Genomic DNA, 23,372 nt, shown 5'->3' with positions numbered 1-23,372 from the left:
ATTAATACTCATTTCTAAAATGAGAATAAATGTAATTTTGGAAGAAGATGAAAGCTAAATTTCAGACTCTGTCATTTCCTGGATGCACGTGAGAAGTCTGCCCATCTGATGGAAAACTCTTGAAGCAGTCCTGTGTGTGGTATGCAGCCCCTTTTCATCAACCAGCATCAAATTTATTTACAAGTCTTTGGCTTAACCAGTTTCCTCTGCCAAAGAACGGAGGCTATCTTTTAAATACCAGCCAGATCTGGAATTCCTGCTGCATGTTTGCACAACCATTCAAACATCTAGAAAAAGAGGGCACACTATTTCATTTAGAAAATTGATTTTTGTCTATCTATGGCCTGTTGGTGACTTTAGAACTTATTGCAAAGGGTTTTATTTATTTTTTACAGTTCTCCATGCAGCTTTAAGAGAATTCTATACACCCCCCCTGCTGCCATGTGATTACCTGAACAGTGAAAATACTGACCTAACCCGATACCCTCCAACCTCTGTGCAAGCACCTTTTTACATCAATGCCCTTTCAGTTATGTAGCGATCAAACAATACAAGTCCTTATGTACAACAAAGTGCTCCCTTCTCACTGTGTCAGCAAAGGCTAATTTACCAGACTCATTAGGAACACAGAAGAGGTCCTTCTGGCCCCAGGTGGAATCAAGTTTCCAATTGTCTGCTCTAAAATGATAGACTTGGATGCTAATGAAGTAGGAAGGGAGGAAGTGTTTTTACACCACCTGTTACATTTAGCAAGCAGTTTTTTAATACTTGTTATATTTAAGTTTTCTGCTGTGATTTTACAGTTTTGACATTGCAAAGTGAACCGCTCAAAGCAGTACAAAAGTCCCAATTTAAGGGGGTGGGGAAGAAACTGTTTTCTTCCAGTATTCATGACTTCTGCAGTTAAAAGTGCCATGTTTAATGCATGGAATCACACCAAGAAAAGACCACAAAGTGATTATAACATTACTTTCACTGATCCAGAATTTAATACTCATGCTCTGAAAAGCACAAAGTGAATTGCAACACGGGCCAAGAAAACATAAGTGTTAAGTACTGGCTGCCAGTCAATGTACTAATTTCAGTCTCTCCCCCATCCATTGTACCACTTTGAAGTATCAATAGAACTTACATCTGAGTGTACACGCTTAAGATCCATGCTAAGTCCTTCAAATGTTTCCCTAGGAGTAGAACTGTAATCATTTATAGGACATGCTTTGTAGTCTCCATTTATTAATGAATAACAACAGTTTGGATGAAGTTGAAGCCTGCTTCACTGATTGCTTCCTGCACTCAAATTGCTTTCTGTTACTATAGTTGTGGTCAGATACTCAGAACCAGTATTACTCTCAGAATTTTTAGACACGGATGTGCTCCCATGGATGAAAATATCCAATATTTCCATATCCAGTGTTTCCACATCCAATGTGAGCACTTTCTTCAATTTGTATTGTTCAAACACTACAGTAACTGAAAGGGCACTGATGGAAAAAGATTGCTGGAGTGTATCAAGTTAGTGGCACTGTTTGCTCTGTTCTGGTAACCAAAAGGCAACAACTCTGGCCTGATTTCTTCGAGTTAAATGAAGATAATATAAAAATAAAAATCACATTTTTCATTTCCTGTGTCAAGCGACACTGAACTCCTTATTTATCTTGAGGGATCCCCCCCCCCCTCTTTTTTAGCAGCTGACAAAGCCTATGATAACTTTGTTTTAGCACGAAAAGCCTTTTAAAAAACCCATTGCATGTAAACTACACAAAAATATATTAATAAAAATATGGATTTGAAAGTGATAGCTAACCTAGTTATTCTGACATTCAAAGATATGTCATGTTGCATGAGTACTTGAGTACTGTCAAAGAACACCCCATCAGATCCACATTACAAATATTTTGTAGATTTGTACATACACAATAGGCCTTCCCCCCCTCTCCCCCTGCAATGCACCCTGCCAAACCTCGCTCTGGGGTGGCTGGCTGAACCCATGGAAGAGCACACAGGGTGAGGAAAGGGGATATTGTTTTGTCTGGGAAGCTGAAATGCTTGCACTGACAGAGCGATTGCCACGGCGCTACGTTGAATTCGTCATCTGTCTTAGGTTTCAATGCAAAATGAAGGATTTTTTTAAAAAACCAGGCCCAGGAAAGTATCTATGATGACTAGATGATAACTTGATCAATAATTAAGAAAAGAAATTAAAAAGTTATGAGGTGGCCTCTCTTAAATTTTGGGAGCTGGCATTTCATGGTTATTTTATGTCTCAGTGTAAAGTAACCAAGTCTACAATGCAGTTTGGCTGCAAAACAGGTGTGCTGTGGAATGTCACTTGATCCAGCGCTTACCTTTTCATAGGTAATACTGCCCCAAAGGGCATGAACTGTAATTATGCTAAAACCTCAACCCTGAAGGCTATCACAAGTTTCCCAAACCACTGTAGTGCAAGAGTGTACGGAGAACATGATATATTGATTAAGGTATTGTCAGATGGCTTCAGTGCATATCCTTCTCATCTGGTGTTTTCTGCTTCCTTTCATTTCCTGAATAAAGCACTGGGATAATTTGCCTGCAGATACTGCGGGCATCAATTACACATTGCATCCATACCCATGCAATATATTTTATAATTCCCAGCCTAGATATTGTGAGCATTAATTATGCTTTGTTGATCCTCCTGTGTTTTTCTGTGCTCTCTGATACGACTGATCATGGAGAACTAGTGATCCAAATACAGGACTTCATGGATCCTCCTTGGGTTGGCCCAGAGTTCTCAGACTGGGGGCAAGGTACGGTTATTGCTTGTCTCCTCATAATTTTCCTTATGGAATCATGAAAGTCTCAGATCCATTTAACGTGCAAGAGCCAGCTCAACTAAGTCATATGAAGGGGTGGACTAATCATTTTCTTTGACACCCCTACGGTTTCATCATTTACTTGATGATTGGCCACAGTTAAGAGTTCCAATGTGAATTGACTAATCCAGGCAGACAATAATAGCTCTGTAACCTGCCTTGGGGATTTGGGATACCTGTCACTGACAAGGTTGTTACAGAAGGCATTGCTGGAGTGCAACCTGCAGGCTGTCAATCATTGTTATTACATGGGTTGAACTTGAAGACGACTTGTCAGAAGCAGTCAAACTCCTAAGGAGCTTGTGTAAGCATAGTTCTAGCAATGATTCAATTGTTTGTTTAATTGCCATTTAAGTTTGATAGAGGCGGTATTGTTTAGTTTTATTTTACCTGTTCTGGCCTTCAAAGAAATATTTGCTACTGCATATTTCTTGTTTTATTTCCATATCACCTGCTATTTGCTTTTCACCTTGTTTACCTTCTGGGTCTGATTGCAATGAATACTTATTTGCTTTAAGTTTCACTTCTGGTGTCTCCTGCTCCTTGTGCCAATGTCACTAAAAACAGTTTCAAAAAGTGTCCATAGCTACTGGGAGTGTATGATATGCAGTTTATATTTATGCTAACTTCCTTCTCAGATTCAAATTATCATTCAATAATGTGCAACTTTGTTTTTTTCTAATGCAAATTACACAAATATTAACTGTATCTATATATACAAGCTGTTTCAAATAGAGCTCTAGAAACACCAGCTAGTAAAACTTATAATTTATAATGTGTGTGGGGTTTTTAAGAGAAGACCTGGAATGGTCTTGTCTATGGGCTAAGAATACTCAGGTGTAAAAATCTTGTAGATTAACCATTAGAAAGCCTTCAACTCATGTTAAAAGGGGGGAAATTACAAACCTAATTACTTGATTGCAATGAGCACACATCGGAGTTCGCTTTCCTGCCGGAATATGCTCTGCCATCTGAACCAAAGTGTCTTCATCTGTTGGCAGAGGTGGTGCGGCTGTATTTTTTTCACTTGGCACAGTTGCTCCGGGTCTTCCACTCTTGTCTGATGCCCATCCACTTCCAGCTGCTATAAAACAAAATGGAAGGAAAACTTTATAATAAACTATGCTTGCAATGATAACCTCAAATAAGTTTTGAGGCATAGCATATGTAATGATTAGTACAGATTGTATAATCTGCCCTATTATAATTACAAAGTAGTTTATTCCAGGTCATAACTATAAGCCGTTATTGGTTTGTTATAGTGCAACAAGAGCTCTTACGCTACAATCCTATTTTATTGTTTGTTATCAGTGCTTTATTTAGTAAATAAGAAAAATGTGGCCCTGGTACTCATATACTGATAAAAGTGCTGTGCGTGCCAGCAAAAAATGGTTGCCATGAACAGCAAACAAACAAACACACACACACACACAGGGGCTGCTACTCCATACTGGTGAGAGTTGTTGCAAAACAGCATCATCATCATCATCATTTCCCATAGCAGCTGAGAGCAGCAAAAAGCAGCAAAACCTATCTAAAAAATACATTGCTGAATCCAAAATGTCTAAAGTTCTTTTGGAATCCAAGAACCATATACTCAAACTATTAGTTCAAGAAAAGGGTAGCTATGGATGGAAAAGGGGGGGGGGTAGTTACTGGTTTTGAGATTATGTATGTGAGATTAATTTATTTCTCTATTAAAAGGTCATCTTTCGTCTTTTGTTATAGTATAAATTTTATTTGTTAATGAAATCTCTTTTTTAAAAAAAGAACTGTGCAGGTACCTGGACTCAATGGAGCTTATTTCTGAGTATATATGTACAAGATCACACTTTAAAAAGTTTTTTTAAATGCTTTAATAAAAAGCTTGAAAAGTTGTAGCTCAAAATAGACTCATGGATAGTTTCCAAAAATGGTATGGCTATGAGTACTTAATTGCAAATGCACAGGCTTAAGACAAGGAAACAATGTTTAAAAACATCTTGAACTTTCATCAGGTACAGATTATTGCCAATCAGGTTGTTTTAGCAAAAGAAGTGGGAGGTGACAAAATTTTAAAAATATGTCCGTCATAAAAATAACAAAGACACTGTAAAGAACTATGAACAATCCGATTTTATTTGGGATAAAATATGTTACTACGACCCTTCTCTTTCAATTGCGGATCTGGATGAAACACAAAGTTATTTACACTATATGTCTAACATTACAATGTGAAAACTATTATTACAGTGGTGCCTCGCAAGACGAAAAGAATCTGTTCCGCGAGTCTTTTCGTCTTGCGGTTTTTTCGTCTTGCGAAGCAAGCCCATTAGCGGATTAGCGCTATTAGCGCTATTGGCAGTTTAAGGGCTATTAACGGCTATTAAAGGCTTAAGGGATTAGCGGTTTAGCTGCTAAAAGGCTATTAGCAGCTTAGCGCTTCAGAAAAAGGGGTTGGGGAGCGGGGAAAAAACCTCAATTTTTTTTTGTCATTTTCGTCTTGTGAAGCAAGCCCATAGGGAAATTCGTCTTGCGAAGCGCCTCTGAAAACGGAAAACCCTTTCGTCTTGCGGGTTTTCCGTCTTGCGAGGCATTCGTCTTGCGGGGCACCACTGTATCTTGTTACTACCTATATCTGAAAACAGAGTTTTCAGACAGTCTGAGAGCAACTATGCATTCATATTATTTGAATCACAGTGTGACTCAAAAGCGAAACACTATAGATATTAAACTTTAAGCAAACAAATGAGGGATGAATGATATGCTACCTTCTGACACATTTACAAAGGCAGTACAAACAGAAGCGCGTTTGAAAAAAGCATACTTTCATGAAGCATGTCAAGGAATGTTAGGACGTTACCAGAAGTACATTTTAATAAAAGAAGGCTTGCTTCCTTTAGTTAGCTATTGCCAAGAAAAAAAGGGCCTTAGAAGAGGCATTTTCCTCATTTGAAAATGGTGACCTGATGTGTACTGTACAATGTTGCATAATAGCCACAGGAACCCAAGCGGGGCCGGGCCACTGAAAAACAAGATAGAGGTGTTGAAATGCTTTAGGAAGCACCAATGTTCTCAGAAGCACACACACAAAAAAAGCCCCACCACCAAATGGGGTGATCCTCCAAAACACACCCCAATGAGGACTGAGTGGTCAACAGGAGTTACAGAATATTGCATGTCAGCTGGGGTGGAGAACCAGGGCAAGGGGATAAGAGACAGAACTGGCCTGCTTTTGCTGAACCCCAACTGAGCATTGTAATGTTCAGAAACATGTTTACAAATATTCAACTGGATAAAGAAATACCACTCCTTATGCATGCAAAAAAAAGTATTCACCTATTCACATACAAACACAGCATTTTCCATGAAATATTACTACTATTACTATTTCGATTTTCTAGATCACTATTTTAAAGCCTTAAAATTAAAGGTGACAATATTTGGCACAGCCAAGGTTTTATTAATAGCATATTGTACTGCTGATTGCCAACTCAATAGTGAACTGGAAAAAATAGTGAAGCATTGGTATAAGGGAGTAAGGTCAGATGTGTGAGGCACTTACTCTGACAGATGATCTCTTGCCCATGGCAACAATACAACAGACTAAATAGTTCAGCACTCACTTAAATATAAGATCAAGTGTCATGTAATGTCTATAAATAACAATACTACTTCAATGTGCACAATTTCATTTTCAACTGCTGAAATGAAATATAGTGCTATTAGGCTAGTATACAACAAAATGCTGGTTCTTCAGCAGAATATTAACACACTCTTATACAGTAGCAGTTCTTTATTTCCTGTCCATGTGGAAGCTGAAGGAATTTATCACGCTTAAATAAAAAAATAATTATGGTAAATGTATGAGATACTTTAGTCCCTTAAGATCCCCCAAAGAATCATGGGCTCAGGTTAGCAGCAGAGAAAGAGCACAAAGCATTCAATAGCCACATTTTATTTTATTTTGCTGAATTTGTGGAATACAGTTAAAGCTTTAAATCCTCTCATGATGAAAGGCAGAACAGGAAGGATTATGCTGTTATCATTTCTTAAAATGACTGAGAAAGCTAGAATGTGCACCATGAAAATCAGAACAGGTGCATTAGAGGCCCGGTTACAACTTCAGAGGGTTAGTTTCCTGCTGTAGTAGCTAGCCTTTCATCTCTCAAGAGCTCAGATTAAATGGGCTGTGAAGCTTCTTAATTAAAATGAGCATTCTGGGTTGGCTTGGGTCATCTTCTCATCTGCTGCACCATAAGCCACTCAAAAGTCAGCACAATTTCAGAGGTGTGTGTGTGTGTGTGTGTGTACTGACATACACATACAAACACCCAGCAAGAGCAGTTATAGAACCTGGGAAGGAGGTAACACCTTGGAGCACCATCACATCCTATTTACACCCATCTATTTATTTTAGTTTGGCTAATTTTTGCATCAAGTAGCATTACTCATTATATGTCATAGATTTGTGTCTTGGCTGGCTTCATGGTTTTCCCCATGTGATTTTTGCATAGTGTACACACCCACCCACCCTTCTCATGATTTGTGAGATCAAAAATTATGAACCCAATATCACAATAAGGACTTCAAGCTGGTTTGGGACGATATATTGCTTTATCGCCCAGCCCAAGCTCTGGATAATGCCACTGGGGTAATTGGGATGCCATACTGGGACTCTTTAAAGTAGAGCTACTAAGTAATGAGGCAGAAATGGCTGTGAGAGATGGAGACATTCCCACATTCCAAGACAGCAAGAGACTTCTGCATGGACAGTTCCATGCAGTTTGGAATGATGATGGCAGCAACCAGACCCCCAAAAGGCACAATGAAGATAAACACACAATAAAAACCAGTAGTTAACAATGCAAAATTCACAAGCCATTACCTTCAGGTACAATAAAACTAGGTTGGCCGTATGTCTGGGTTTTCCCAGACATTTAAACCGTACTATCCTTGCTACTAAACAGCACTTCCATTTTACTTCTACCAACATTTCTAAAGGACAGATGAGAGCGTTGCCTGTAAATCATCTAGCCTGATGAGAAGACTCTGTCTCTGAACTATATTTAAACCAGGGAATGGAAGAGAATTTCATTCAGTTTGCAATTTTAAGTGAACTGACCTGATTCCCATCTCCCAAACTAGAACAATACAGGCCTTGACTCAAAAATTGTACCAAGTGTCTATATATATATATATATATGGATAAAATCTTTAGAAATATGTTCAATGAGATAAAACACATATTTTAATATGAATTTTTGGATGGATTTACCCCCTCATTTTAAAAAACCAGTTTAATGTGGAAACAAATTCATGACTGAACACATGCAAAATTGACACCAACTGGAAATTAATTAAGGACAGATGGAAGAGACTAACAGAGGTTACTGTAGTCCCCTACACTTCAGAAAGGCTAACTAGTACAGTGGTATCTTGGTTTACAAATTTAATCCATTCCGGAAGTATGTTCTTAAACCAAAGCATTCATAAACCAAGGCGTGCTTTCCCATAGCAGCGGGGGACTCAATTTAGAAATGGAACACACTCAACAGGAAGCGAAACATGTTCTGCTTCCAAGGCAAAGTTCACAAACCAAAATACCTACTTCTGGGTTTGCAGCCTTCTTAATCCAAGTTGTTCATAAACTAAGCTGTTCTTAAACCAAGGTACCACTGTAGTTGAATTAGCTTTGTATTCTATTTTTATTTTTTGCCTGTTAACAAGTAGGAAGTGAAATCAAAGTTATGTATGAAGTCTAGATCTAGATTATTTCACTGCATTACCAAATCTATCCTATATTTACGTAACTGTTAACACAGGCAGTAGGGCAAAACATTTGATGGCTACCAGATTGGGGAAGGCTGGTCTAGGAACTTGAAATCTTACTCATTTTACATTAAGGTATCCATTCTCACACGTCTCTCCTTTTCCCATTGTTCCTTCTTCCATACCTTTGTCCTACACACTTCCATACATATCCATGCCCACACAGGTGCATTTACTGTCAGACCATATTTCTCTCTTTATTCCCCACCTTTTCAAAGCACTGTAGCAACACCTGAGCTGATTTTGAACTGCCTGCACCTCGTCTAATCATAGCAACCTATGTGAAGTCGGTGTCAAATGCTACCGTTTTGATCTGATAGCACCTCTTTTGCAGAGGTATAGGTTGCAATGGAGAATCATGTCCTAATTAACTAATCAACCCTCAACAGCTTTTTGCTATCGCTCTTTGTCATGGGGTAGCAGGGAAAATTAGAACTTCTTGTTTTTTACAAGACAGTCTGAATGCACGTATGGTAAATTTCTATCAATCATTGATCCTGGGGCATGTCTCTATGTGCTGCAGCTCTGCAAATGCTTTCTAGGAGCGGGGTTAATTCACCTCTTATTTGCCATTTTAAAATGTTATATTGTTTGGAACCATGCACCCTCTGGACAGATCATGAAGCTGAGGCTCCAATACTTTGGCCACCTCATGAGAAGAGAAGACTCCCTGGAAAAGACCCTGATGTTGGGAAAGATGGAGGGCACAAGGAGAAGGGGACGACAGAGGACGAGATGGTTGGATAGTGTTCTTGAAGCTACCAGCATGAGTTTGACCAAACTGCGGGAGGCAGTGGAAGACAGAAGTGCCTGGCGTGCTCTGGTCCATGGGGTCACAAAGAGTCGGACACGACTAAACGACTAAACAACAAACAACAACCCTCTGGGTGGCTGAGACAATGTTCTCTCCCTTAAATTTCCCATGGCGGCAGATCCCACCTAACAGGGTAGCCTCAGGGCAGAATTATTGGGGTCATGGCCGTGCCTGGCTAGAGGCCAAGGAAGGATGTAATGTTGCCAGAAGTGGGTGGGATGAAGAAGAGGATATGGGCACATATTAATCCATCCTCTCTGCATTTGACGCCATGGAAGCAGCCAATGGACTGTAGAAGCAAACAATGCAAGCCTTTCAAAGCTCTCCCACTACCTGAACCTAGATATGAATAATGCTAAATATTTCCACACCAGTTTATAAACCAATGAAACAATACATACAACCCCCCCCCCAAAAAAGATTATACAGCCCCCATCGTATCTTCCTGTGGCCCCAGGAATTTCACATATTTTCATTTATATTTGCACAATCCTAAAAAAAACCCAAAATAAAAACCAAAAACAAACCCCACTGCCACGGTGATTTCAAAAGGTTGACATTTCACATCGCAAGTAAATACCTCAGCTTTAACAGTTGACATTTACGAATAGCTTTGCTGTGGTTTCACAATATACTTTCCTTGGCTGCGTCGGAATTCACATTAGTTAACTTGTGAGAGTTTGTGGTATGCCGCCTCATGACAGAAAAACAATTTAGAATTATTAATACCAGACTGTCCATTTGTTAGAATCAAACTCCTCTGATGTTGCTACTGAACTATCTATACAATGTTTGTAGGGAATTAAGGTCTATTCCTACATTTGCTATATTGGTTGACTGCACAGATGCCTAATCACATCCTCTTTTATTCTTCTGCAAAAAAAAAAAAAAGGGGGGGGGGGTCCAGAGAATGATTTAAAAATCTATGCAGAAGTGAAATTGCTGAAACAGGTCTAGGTCTGATCATTTAAAGGAGTCCAACAATGCTGTATTTTAGTTTGATTAAAAAATAATGATGATTTAGCTCCAGCGCTGCATAATCAGTATTTCTATATTCCTAAGGTCTCCCTATGCCCGTAAACATATGACCTCAACACTGCAAGGCATTATGAGAATATTATTTACTGCCTTCTGCAAAGAAAATGATCTAGGCATTAATAGTGCTAAATCCAAATTAGTGTTCTACAGTGGTACCACGGGTTAAGTACTTAATTCGTTCCGGAGGTCCGTTCTTAACCTGAAACTGTTCTTAACCTGAAGCAGCACTTTAGCTAATGGGGCCTCCTGCTGCCACCGCACCGCTGGAGCATGATTTTTGTTCTCATCCTGAAGCAAGATTCTTAACCCGAGGTACTATTTCTGGGTTAGTGGAGTCTGTAAGCTGAAGCATATGTAACCTGAAGCGTATGTAATCTGAGGTACCACTGTACTACGGTAAGAGGAAAAAATGTTATACAAATAGTACATAGACTTAGAACAGATAAAATCATGTTATCTTGTAACAGCTTTTTCTGCTTCGGGATCTTGGGCTTTACAAAAATAAAAATAAAAATGAATGCTTAGACTCCTGAATTTTAGGCACCTGTGATCAATATGCTCATTTTAAACGTCTTTAGAGCAAAAGTGCTGCCAGTGTTTGTTTTCGACACATAAATCGAGGGCTTTGCAAATATCACCAGAACAGAAAGAGTTCAAGGGGGGGGGTGCATGTGAGTTGGGGTATTAAAATCTCCCCCTGCTTATTTAATAAGAACAGTTATGTGTTATGGCGATCTCTGGCCTAACACATGTTAGGATATCTAATTATTGGTGCAGATTATTTCAAATGGGTGAAGATAGACTTCCTAAGACGTGACTTAAAGAAACAGATGGCACCAGCTCTGAGCAGTTTCTGGTTTCAGAAATTTTCCAAGTTACTAGAACAGTATGGATTTTCAGGGCAGGCTCTGAATTCATTTGTGGCCAGAAACATCTTTAAACAAAGAGTATCAGATGTCGGAGCAGAAACTGACAAAGTTGAACAGAAAAGGGCTGCTATTATGCATTGATTGTCAGTTCCAAAACAACTGTATTTTCATACTGATGCTGATATTTCCCATGAAAACAGAATACCAGAAAGCTTTTATCGTACTTCATTTTGAACAGATGGAATCAGTGATGCAACTGGAGAGATTCCTGGGCATCCATCTGTTGGGCAGCACTAACAGGGTACCTGCCTCAGTATATTATCTGTAGTCTGATATTAGAGAATGCTATGTAAAGTCTTTACAAAAAGCATGAAATATTGGAGACTGACCGGGGGGAAAAGCTTTATATTATAAGGAACTAATCAGTATGTAACTTGGAAGGGAGCCTCTTTTGTGATAAAATTCTTCAAGTCTTAGGGTGATATTCAACTAAGTTTTACTCAAAGTATACCCACTGAAATTAATGAACATGGCTAAGTTACATCCATTACTTCTAGTGAGTCGACCTCAACTGCCTCATGATTCAGATGGAACAGAATGACAGAGGTGGGTATAATTAAATATTGGTAACACCTAACTCCTCATCTCCTTATGACCACTCCCAGTGGATTCAGACACAGTTAAATAGCATGGGAACAAGATAGACCCCTGTATTTCCAACTTTCACAGTGCCATACAGGGGGCCCAACAACTACCGTACTTTCTGGAAATGGCTCTAGAGGCAGAAGCAGAACCATTAAAGTACAGTGCCCCCAACTTTCACTTTCTTGAGTTACTCCAGAAGGATATTGTGGTCAAAAGGTGCCAAAACATCAAGCAGAATGAGCAGCAGAAGTACAGTCACCACATCTCTCTTTGATGACAAATGTCATCAGCCAGGGCGGGCCAAGGCAGTTTCAGTGCCCTGACTGGGCCTGAAGCCAGGCTGAAATAGATCCAGACAATCAGTTACCTATTTTTACCTAGCAGTTAAACTATTTTGCAAAACCTGGACAAAAGCACTTAAATATTTCATGAAGTAGCTGCAGTTGCATGAGGAGCAAGTATCCGCTGCTAAAAATAGCCAAATGTAATAATGGGAAGTCTTTGCATGTCCTGTACTTGGTATAGATTTCCACCAAAGCTCAAGTTTTCCAAATATGTTCTAGGATCAGTATATAAATCTCCTTAATGCTTCACAGGTGGTATTTATCACCAAGAAATCCAACAAGTTTCATAAACAAGCTGATGAATGCACTGTTATGCTTCCATTGTGGATTTTTCTCACCTTCTTTTTATGGGCAATTTCATCTGCATGAATGCCTTTAGATACAACCCTTTGTGACTGCTGTTATTTTCACTTAAGAAGAACTGGCACATTATATTCCCCCCCACACAGCATCTTTTAGAAAGTACACTTTCAAAAGCTACTCCCTCTTGTCAGTCATCTCCCACCTTCAGACAATACGCAGAGCCTCTGTCAAAATCATCGTTCTCCCACAGTCACTGAAGTCATCCTTCTGTTAATCTTCTGCACTAGCCCAACTTCCTTTTTAACACTAATTTAAAACTCTAGTTCTTGATTTAAAGTGCAACCGATCCTGGCCTTCCCTGCTCAATCACCTAGAAGGCAAATGGCTAGATATATGATTGTAAAAACCATTATATTTCTTTGTGTCTTTTGGCTTATTTTTATTACTCAGAGGCCTCTCAAGTTATCTTGAGAGAGACATCTTGGGTGCGAGTCCTGGAAGACCTGCTCCATGCCTTGCAGGCCTTTTCCACTTGACTTGGCAGGGCGGGGCCCGGACTGACTCCAGCTACAAAAGCTAAGGCTGCTGAATACACTCTTTGGCTGGAGTATTGTTTAGGGGCTTTCACTGTTTTGTTGTTGTGGTGGTGGTTGTTGTTGCTGTTATTTATACATATTTTTGTATCTTTATTTTTAGATCTTATAATGTGTACTTTTTACTGTGCTTTATTTATTGCCTATTGTTTATGACTACTTTTATTATGTTTCGTCTTGTAAGCATACAAATTAAATGACAATGATGATGAAGTCAGCCTCAGCCCATAATGTGTTAACTTAAAAGAAACACACACACACCCCAACAAGGCTGTAGGAGATAAGCACCAACTCAAAAGAATGATAGGATCAGTCATGAAACATAATAGCTTTATGAGGTATTTCTGCGCACAATTCAAAGTGCAGGTTTTAACCTTTAAACATTTTGGGAGAGGGTTGTTTAGAGGACTATCGGCAAAGACACAAACTTGCCCAACTTTGAAATGTGTCTCAAGAGGCCCTGCTCATGTGGCTGCGTGTGATGTGAATTTGGTTAGTAAGCTTAAGAGAAAGGGCCTTTTCTGTGGTGGCACACAGGTTGTGGAAACAACTGCCCTCAGGGATGGGCATAGCCTTTAACTGTGGGTTTTTAAAATGGTTTTAAGAAACTTCCTTTTTTGAGCAGCCTTCTCTTAAATCTGCCCCACCCCCGGCACGAAAGGTATTTTGCAGAATATAGCTATATTAGTTGTTACGATAGTCTCTTATTTGTTTTAATCGGCCTTTATAATGAGCAGTAAATGTCACTCCTTTTATCAGCCCTGATTATTCAAATTTTTCTCCTTATGTTTTTATGATGTGAGTCACCTTGGGGGCAGCATATAAATCTTTTTATAAACATAAATAAATTAGAGGCAGTGCTGTGTCAAATCCAATCGCCAGAGTTTTTCTAAACCACTGTCCTCTTTATTATGCCACTTTTTTGGAGATGGGGCAAATTTCAGAGATGAGGCAGCTTTAGTCCATACCAGTTACATAACTTTATAAGGTGGCTGAGGAGCCAAGAGAAAGCTCCTGAAAACAAACAGCGTGCCAGTAACAACAAGCGTGATCCTGAATTTCAAAGGACTTTTTTCAGCCTGCTGGGATAGAATGGGATATACTCTTTTCCACCTAACCGGGGATCTCCTTTGAAAGCCAGGATTACCGTCACTGTTACTGGTGCAATCCCTGCTTTCAAAGGCATTGTCTCTCCCAAAATCACCTCACAAAATTTCTTTCTGATAGCGACCTCTAAAATTCACCATGCCTCTCCCTCAGTTTTCAAGGTGGATTTTTTGTTTTAATGCTTCCCATCATCACAATAATTTGCTTTAAAAAACAAACAAAAACAGCTGCACTCATAAAGTTCAGCTCAGCTCCAGGCAGGGAGCAAGAATCTCCACTCTTCTGTAGAGCATGTTAACACAGTTGTGGCCCTTGCTGTTGAGCTGGCAACAGCAGAAGTGATAGCGGCAATATCAGAGAGAAAAAGTACTGAAATGTCATTTTGAACATATACTTTAAAAAAAATTAAAATCAACCAGTTATGGAAGACTGCATACTAAGACTTTCAACACTCTTAACTTTCCACCACCAAATAGAATAAAGTCAAACACTGCATTTTTGTTAAATGTAGCATATCTGAAAAGAACACAGAGCATTCAACGCAGGCTATCGTCTTTTCCTTTTTGTAAACAGCCTTAACTTCGACTCACGTTTTGCCACTAAAAGTGAGTTCAATGGGGCATAGATACGATGATTTATCGCCACCTTGAGGATACTTTGAAGTTCCACACCTCTGAAGCCCAAAGAGTTGTTCGTTTATTAAATGGTTGCAACACAGTCATATGCTCAAAAGGCCACATTATTAAAAATACATGGCACATTAACACCTTATGTTCTCTCTTTTACTTTGAGATTTTTCCCCTAACTTCTAAGCACATTCCCTGCCTTCCCCGAAAGGACAAATCCTTTTAAAATGCCATTGAAAATACAGCTTTGCAACTTGAACCACTGGAGAAGCAGGTAAGGGGACCCTATCCTGTATTCAAGATGGTTGATAGTCAAGCTATTCGGCACCCGCTGAAAACATTCTTGTTTAGGCAAGCCTACCCAGATGCTTAAGGGACATGGGTGGCGCTGTGGGTTAAACCACAGAGCCTTAGACTTGCTGATCATAACGTCAGCGGTTCGAATCCCCACAACGGGGTGAGCTCCCATTGCTCGGTCGCTGCTCCTGCCAACCTAGCAGTTTGAAAGCACATCAAAGGGCAAGTAGATAAATAGGTACCGCTCTGGCGGGAAGGTAAACGGCAGTTCCGTGAGCTGCTCTGGTTCGCCAGAAGCGACTTAGTCATGCTGGCCACATGACCCGGAAGCTGTACGCCGGCTCCCCTGGCCAATAAAGCGAGATGAGCGCCGCAACCCCAGAGTCAGTCATGACTGGACCTAATGGTCAGGGGTCCCTTTACCTTTGCCTTTTTACCCAGATGCTTATAAAGCTGAGGTAATTTTAAACTGCTTTAGTATGTTAGCTTTTGTATGTTTAAAGTATGGTTCTGAATTTTTCTCAATTTTACTGTTTTATCTTGTTGTAAACAGCTTCAAGGCGTTTTAAAAAAACAATCAGGCAGTGTATAAAACTTATGAAATAAATAAGTGGCCCATTTTAGATAGCAACCCTCAGTAAATTTGGGGTGTTTAAGAGCCTATAAGGATACAGATTTGTTAACTAAGCCATAAGGCACATCCACACAGGGCAGTTACACCCACTCCCTTTTCAATGTGGCACCACAGACCTATGTACCTTGAGAACTGCATTTTTAAAAATGTTTTCTGTGTTATTGTCAAAGTAGAAGTTTCCTGCAGGAAAAAATATAGGAGTGGAAACATTTATTCTCCACAGAACTGGCTGTATAAGTGCATCATATTAATAATTACTGATATACCTGAGAAGGGTGGCTTTTTTTGTATGTATTGTATAAATGATGCCACATACTCTTATAATAAAAAAGGACCCCTGGACAGTTAAGTCCAGTCAAAGACGACTATGGGGTTGTAGTGCTCATCTTGCTTTCAGGCCAAGGGAGCCTGCATTTGTCCACAGACAGCTTTCCAAGTCATGTGGCCAGCATGACTAAACTGCTTCTGGCACAACAGAACACCGTGACGAAAACCAGAGCGCATGGAAACGCTGTTTACCTTCCCGCCACAGTGGTACCTAGTTATCTACCCGCACTGGTGTGTTTTTGAACTGCTAGGTTGGCAGGAACTGGGACAGAGCGATGGGAGCTCACCCCATTGAGGGGATTCGAACCGCTGACCTTCTGATCAGCAAGCCCAAGATGCTCAGTGGTTTAGACCACAGCGCCACCCGCATCCCTACTCTTATTATATCCTTTAACACACTAGCAAAGTAAGGCAACTAAAAACTCGAACTTACAAGCAGGAATTATCCTCATCATTTTACCTTTTCCATATACTCCTTTTGCATTTTTAACTGAGCAAATAGTAGCTGGTAAATGTACCTGGCTGATTAGAAGATTGCCAGCCTGAGGTTTTGACTGCATACTGAGGTCCTGTCGGCTTGACAGCTGGCACAGATGCTGGATTGGCAGGAACTGGCCCACGTGTGCCATTCTCTGGAGTTTCAGGCATGCTCCTTACTGTGGCAGCAGTGTAAGAGGTAAACTGTGTTTGCTCCAGGGAATCACTATTTGGAAACAAAATATTATCCCTTAGTTTAAAGCATTCACAAAACAAGGGTAGATGAAGTTATAATAATAATAATAATAATAATAATAATAATAATAATAATAATAATAATAATAATTTATTATTTGTACCCCGCCCATCTGGCTGGGCCTCCCCAGCCACTCTGGGCGGCTTCCATAGAAACTTCCCTGAAGTTAGATGAATGTGCTCTTGATTTACATAAATATGAAGGATAATTTTTATCTGAAACTCTATTCTGAAATATTTATCTTTCATTATATCCAACACACACACACACACACACACACACAAAGAGAGAGAGCAATGTATTTGTCTTACGACAATTCAGACTCAGGGAATATGACAGCTCTCATTTTCAATGTTTTGAAACCCAAGCACACGCTGAAATAGCAAAATGCTGAGATCAGTTACACAATTGGTACATAATGCTAAGGTATAGTGTTTCTGAAATGCCCAAGACAAATGAACAAACAAATCAGGAAAAATACTTTTAAAAGATAAGCTTACACCTCTGGAAATAAGAAGCTTATTCCAGGTTGCACTGTGGCTGATGTCACTATTGAAAAGTCAGTGTTTTTGTTATCAAAACACTGGTCAGATGCACCCAAGGCTTTCTGTTTGAAGCTATTCCAGTAGGCAAGTGAAACTAGCAGATGCTTTAAGTCTGTTATTTTTTTGCTGCTACTTACTATTACAATTATATGCCATCTTTCCTCCAAGGAGCATCTAGGGTCTGAGTACATGGTTCTTCCTCTTTCACTTTAACCTGTAAGTCATGCTAGGCTAGGCTAAGAGATAGCGATTGGCCCAAGATCACCCAGGATCTTGGGCCAATGACTGAATGGGGATTTGAAAACGACTCCCCTTGGTCCTAGACATTTATTTCACTCACAATACCACACTAGTTATTACACACAAATTAAATAAGCACAGAATGGAACACTATATGTAGGATGAATGATAACAGTAAAAATAAATCCATACAGCTGCAATGCAACAAACTATGGGTATTTTAATGGAAGGGAAGGCTGCAGCCATAGTGGAGAGTGGCCTTTTCATGAAACTTTTGATTTATGGCTCACTCCAATGCCTATTGAGCTTAGAAGGAGGCTCTCTGTCAACATTTGCGGCAGGTCTCACACACCAATAACTGTTGGAACTGTTTTTGTAAGATGTACTTCATCAAATCAGAAAACATTTTTCTCTTCTGCTGCTGCACTCCCTCTGGGCTTCCTCCCAGTGGTAATCTTTACATCACGTTCAAGTAATCATGGAAATGCTGTCAATATGCAGCACGACGACTTAAAAAGCGCTAATTTCCATAGCAATCGGCTTTCTGGCATAATTCTGTGTATCAGTCAGACTGATTAATGGGACAGTGTTTTGAGGGAAGAAAATCCCACATTAATATTGAGAAACACTAACGCAGAGTTGCTCATCTGTCAAGTTCATTTAACACAGCCAGCAAAAAGCTCAAGAATGAGCCCCCCTGGCAACTGGGTACCTTCCTCAAAGGAATGCATCTTTTACCATTAAAAGTAGTAAAGGACTTTTAAGTTCCTTTAAGCGATACAATTTCCCTGATCTGTAACTTTAAGAAAGCCTTTCAAATTGCATTTAAGAATCGGGGGGGGGGGGGGAGAGAGACCATGTGCCATGAATGCGGAAGGTTTCAGGTTCAATCCCCAACATCTGCAAGAAAAGAGGTTCTGCCAGTTACTTGGCCTCCGGATAGTGTTGACTCCCATCAGCCTTGACCATTGGCCATGCTGGCTGAGACTGAGTGTTGTAGTTCAGCAAAACCTAGAGGACGAAAGACTCCCCACCCCAAGACAAAGATAGATGGATGAATCTGACTCAGCTTCCCATGTCCTTCTTTTAAAAGACATAAGGCAGGCAGGCTAGAACATGTTATTTAATGCATCACCATGTGCTTTTCATTTTCTTACGTATGATTGGTTGGTTCTAATTAAGTTTCAGTTTTAGGCTGAAACGGCCAACACTCCTTTTATCAAAAGAGCTAGTAAAAGATCAGAGAAATTTTGAAGGCGGGAAGGGAGACTTACCGTATTTATTGCCCTATAGGGCGCACCGGCCCATAAGGTGCACCTAGTTTTAAGGGGGGGGGGTAATCAAGGGGAAAAATATGATCCCCCCCCCACAGCTCTGGGAGCAGCGGACAGGCTGCACACAGCCTCTGCGCTACTCCAAGACCTTCTCCCTGATTTTGCGGGAGGTGGCGGAATTCCCCCACCTCCCGCAAAAGCCCACAGGAGGGAGAAGGGACTGACTTGGCCAGTCAGTCCCTTCTCCCTCCTTGGGGAAAAGCCCCCAAGAGCGGTGAGCTCTTTAAAGGCTGCGCGGCTCCTGCGGGCTTTTCTATGAGGTGGGGGAATACCCCCACCTCATAGAAAAGCCTGCAGAAGCTGTGCACCCTTTAAAGAGGCGCGGCTCCTGCGGGCTTTTCGACCCAGCTTGTGGGGCTGGCGGTGGGGGGAAGCACTGCTTTCCCCCACTGCCAGCCTCAAAGCTGGGTCAGGGAGCAGCGCTCAGGCATTGTGTGCCTTCCCGCTGCCCCCCCCCCAGCTTGTGGGGCTGGCGGTGGGGGGAAGCGCTGCTTTCCCCCACCACCAGCCTCAAAGAGCAAACTCTCCTGGCTTCAGCAAAAACAACGCAAAGCCTCCGGAGCGCAGGCTTCAGAGGCTTCGCGTTGCTATCACTGAAGCCAAGGGGCCTGCATTCGCCCCATAGGACGCACACACATTTCCCCTTCATTTTTGGATGGGAAAAAGTGCGTCCTATAGTGTGAAAAATACGGTAATTGCTGTGAGAGCTGTGGCCCCTTTCCCCTCAGCCCTCCTATTCCTGCTGCCCCTTCCCCATCTTCCATCCCTTCAGATTCTCTTACTTTCTCTTTGCCACCAAAAGGGCCAAACCAGATACGATGGGGCAGCCATATTTGTTGTTCATGTGTCTGTCCCGTTTGTGCATTGAAATGGAGGGAATTCAAAGAGGCATGCAAGTGAGAGTAGCTCACCTCTCGACACTTCGCCTCCCTGAGATCTGTCACTTCAGGTACTTTTCTCTCAGCTCACTTCCAATACCGGAGACAGATTGGGAGAAAAAGTGCCTGAAATGATGAAGTGCTTCCCTAAAGCAGGAAAGACAAAAGGGCTCACACCCCACATGTCAACGCCCTGGTTTCACTGTGGAATAGTGGATCGAAAGGGTCATTGACATGACTGTTCCTAAACCTTCCTCTCTCACCATGGGAAGTTTGGGAGAACCAAAAAGCTTCAGAAGATAAAGGAGGCCAGACATTGTCTACAGCAGGTGGCACACGTTCTGGTGTGAATCTGATCAAAAAGAGACACGAGTGCATAGCCATTCCAACTGGATGGCACTGATGGCTGTGAAAAAAGCATCTCTCTCTGCCTCTGTTGAATCCTCAGTGAATCACCCAGTAAGGGCTATTAAGAATGTCTGCGAGAGATCTGTGAATCACTTTGAGGGGGGAAGGTGTGTAAGGGTATGATTTTCTCATCTCATTTCAATTCACAGCAGAGATCTATGCTGACAGTTTGCCTGAAATCAATACTTCCCATGTCTGACTTCTGAGGTTACATATGAGGATATTTTGATTTCAGCTTCAAGATTTAGAAATCTGCTTCAAGTCCTCCAGAGATCAAATCAAACTCACTAACTGTTAAGAGCATTGCAGCTGGAAATATAATTTGAACATGCAGAAAATAGAATTAATTAAATTTAGTAAAAAGCTAAATTAGCGACAGTGACTAATGAAGAATGAATTAGAGCAATAGAGCCACTTAAGTAAAAGTTAATGAGATACAGAAGAGCTGAAATATGCAAAGCACTTGCCTAACCTATGTATTGCATTTCCCCAAGCTAGAATTAATTCTGTAAAGTAGATCTCTACATATAATTTTTAAATATTTCCCCCCTCCTCCTCATCTACCTAATTTATTGCCATATTCTTGAAGAACAATGAACTCTCTCGGGCTTTTATGGGGACAAGACAGAGAACTGCTGCAATCCAGGAACTCCCTTTGGTGCAAGAAATTTAAAAAGTTACACATCACGCAGTACAGGTTAGGGTGCTCTTTTGTGAAAAGGAATGAACTTCAACATGGGAAAATTTGCACCATTTTCTGCCTAGATTCCAACTTGGTACATTAGCAAGAAGCTAATGTACAGAAGTGCTTCAGAAAGTTAAGCAAAACAGTGGGGCGGTCATTCCCAGGGCAGACTACAGAGGTCAGAAAGGCCAGACATCTGCTGGATTCTTTAGATCAGGAAGCCTACAGTTAGGAACCACTACTATCATTTTGCATTGAAGAAGAGAGTAGCAGGCAAACATTCCTGGTCAAAAATCCCTCACTAGTGAGACAGCTTGCCCATACAGATCCCTAAGCACTGGCCATAGTGCTGTTAATTCCAGAAATAAGTAAATCTACACAGAAACAGTTTATTTTTCACCACACAAAGCAATTAACTCTAATTTTTAAATACGGTTCAGTACCCTCTGTAAGCAAAACCATTTTTCAGCAAGACTTGTGCTCTTCAATCCTTCAAGTTTTGTTTTCTACATTAAATGTCAAATTTTATTCTCATTATATCAAGGGTGGTTCACCTTTGCCTGACAGCAACCGCTCCCCCCCCCCAGGGGGTGTTTGCTTTTATTCTGCCTCCCAACACGCCCTAAAATTTGACATTTTTGCCCACTGTTGCCAATCTGTACATGGAAACTGCAAGGCAGACTGATAAGAGACTTTGCTTATATGGTATACCATTTGACAAAGGGAATATGAAGACAGACTTAACAGGTAAAGCAAAATATTGGGGGAAGGGAGATTAAAGGAGAGAGTCAGTCATACTGCGTAAGGGCTCAGACAAACTTTGCATCAATGTTTCATGAGGGAAACTTGAAAAGTGCAAATGGATGAGCCTTGCAGGAGAGCATTCCAAAGTCAGGCCACTACCACAACAAAGATCATATTCCATAACCACCTGCCTCGCTTATGAAGATAGGGAAACACAATTTGAGGCGGACTCTTTCTAGAACCTGTTGCTGGGTTGTAACTATAGATCAATCCTTAAAGCTATTCTACTGAGTCCTGGCTTTCCCTAAGGTATCTTCTTCTACTACCTACTGATTTAGAGAGCAGCAAGACTCTCCTTCTAAAACGAGACTCCCCTTTGTGGCATAGATGTCTAATCAGTGAACACAAGAACCAGAACAAACACTTATTAGATGCAGGCATTCTTATAACTCTAGCATTCTGACTTAACATACTGTCTCTCCAGCAACTATTCCCACTGCTTTTTACAAATAGTCATACCTTGGAAGTCAAACTGAATCCATTCCAGAAGTCCGCTCGACTTCCAAAACGTTTGGAAACCAAAGTGCAGCTTCTGATTGGCTGCAAGAGGTTCCTGCAGCCAATTGGAAGCCGCGGAAGTCATGCCGGACATTCGGCTTCTGAAAATCAGAACACTCACTTCCGGGTTTCAATCGTTTTGGGGCTGATTTGTTTGGGAGCCAAGGCGTTCTGGATCAAAGGTACAACTGTATTCATATATATATCTGTTTGCCCCATATTCCCCTAATGCTAGCCCTCATGCTACCCAACCACAATTAACCGTCGTTTTCCTAATGTTCTGTACAAGTCACTTCCCTCTAGCTCCACCCAACATTCTATTCCCCCACTGCCAATCAAGCTTCGCTTTCGACTTTTGTTATAAAGATACTTTATATCTATATACGTATATATAAATAATAAACAATGATTTAACTACCTTTGCTTTAGGACTGCAGCCTTAGCTGTCTGTTTTAAGGATTAGCTTCTAATGAAAATCAACTTTTTGCTATGTTTCAGGCATCTCTTTTTAAAAACAAAGAGAAATGCACAAAGTATTTTAAATGGTTCTACCTTTTTATCACCAGTAAAAGGAGGGAGGTATTGAACTCTAATTTGTGGTTTCTGGAATGTTAAACAGAGATCAACAGATGTAAAAATAAACCTGCCATTTCATAATGTTTGCAGGCATAACAGAAATGTTTGGAGGAAAAATGCCTGCACGGATGGCAACATAAAAAAAAATGCTTGGTGCCAAGGTCACAGGGGACACAAAGGGAGAAGAAATTCTTACTTTCCACCCCATAATCCTATTCTGCTCTTAAAAAAAAAACTTTCCGCTGTAAATTACAAAGGTAAATGTTTATGTTGCTAAAAGTAACAGTGTTTCCAATGGTTTATAAGGAAAAAGGAGGAACTGCCAGGCTCACAAAGAGGGTAAAAAAGAACAAATAGGGTAATGCTATTCAAGTTCTTTTTGCCTTGGATTCTGTTAAAAAGGGCACACGC

The 23,372-nt window shown here is 40.6% G+C and overlaps 1 protein-coding gene across 5 annotated transcripts in view; it reads right to left on the bottom strand.

The window, feature by feature from the left end:
• PDLIM5 (PDZ and LIM domain 5) overlaps positions 1-23,372 on the bottom strand; it is a 122,117-nt gene that overhangs the window by 8,334 nt on the left and 90,411 nt on the right. For all 5 annotated transcript variants that reach the window (XM_083398311.1, XM_083398314.1, XM_083398315.1 and 2 more), the window contains 2 exons: positions 16,779-16,963; positions 3,759-3,936 (listed from right to left, as the gene is read on the bottom strand). In XM_083398311.1, coding sequence (XP_083254437.1) covers positions 3,759-3,936; positions 16,779-16,963 — 363 coding nt within the window. The remainder of the gene's footprint in view (positions 1-3,758; positions 3,937-16,778; positions 16,964-23,372) is intronic.

This window comes from Podarcis tiliguerta (genome assembly GCF_965153285.1).
Source record: "Podarcis tiliguerta genome assembly, chromosome: 9".
NCBI classification, from domain to species: domain Eukaryota; kingdom Metazoa; phylum Chordata; class Lepidosauria; order Squamata; family Lacertidae; genus Podarcis; species Podarcis tiliguerta.
The sequence above is the reverse complement of the archived record's forward strand: the minus strand, read 5'-3'. Positions and strand labels throughout refer to the sequence as shown.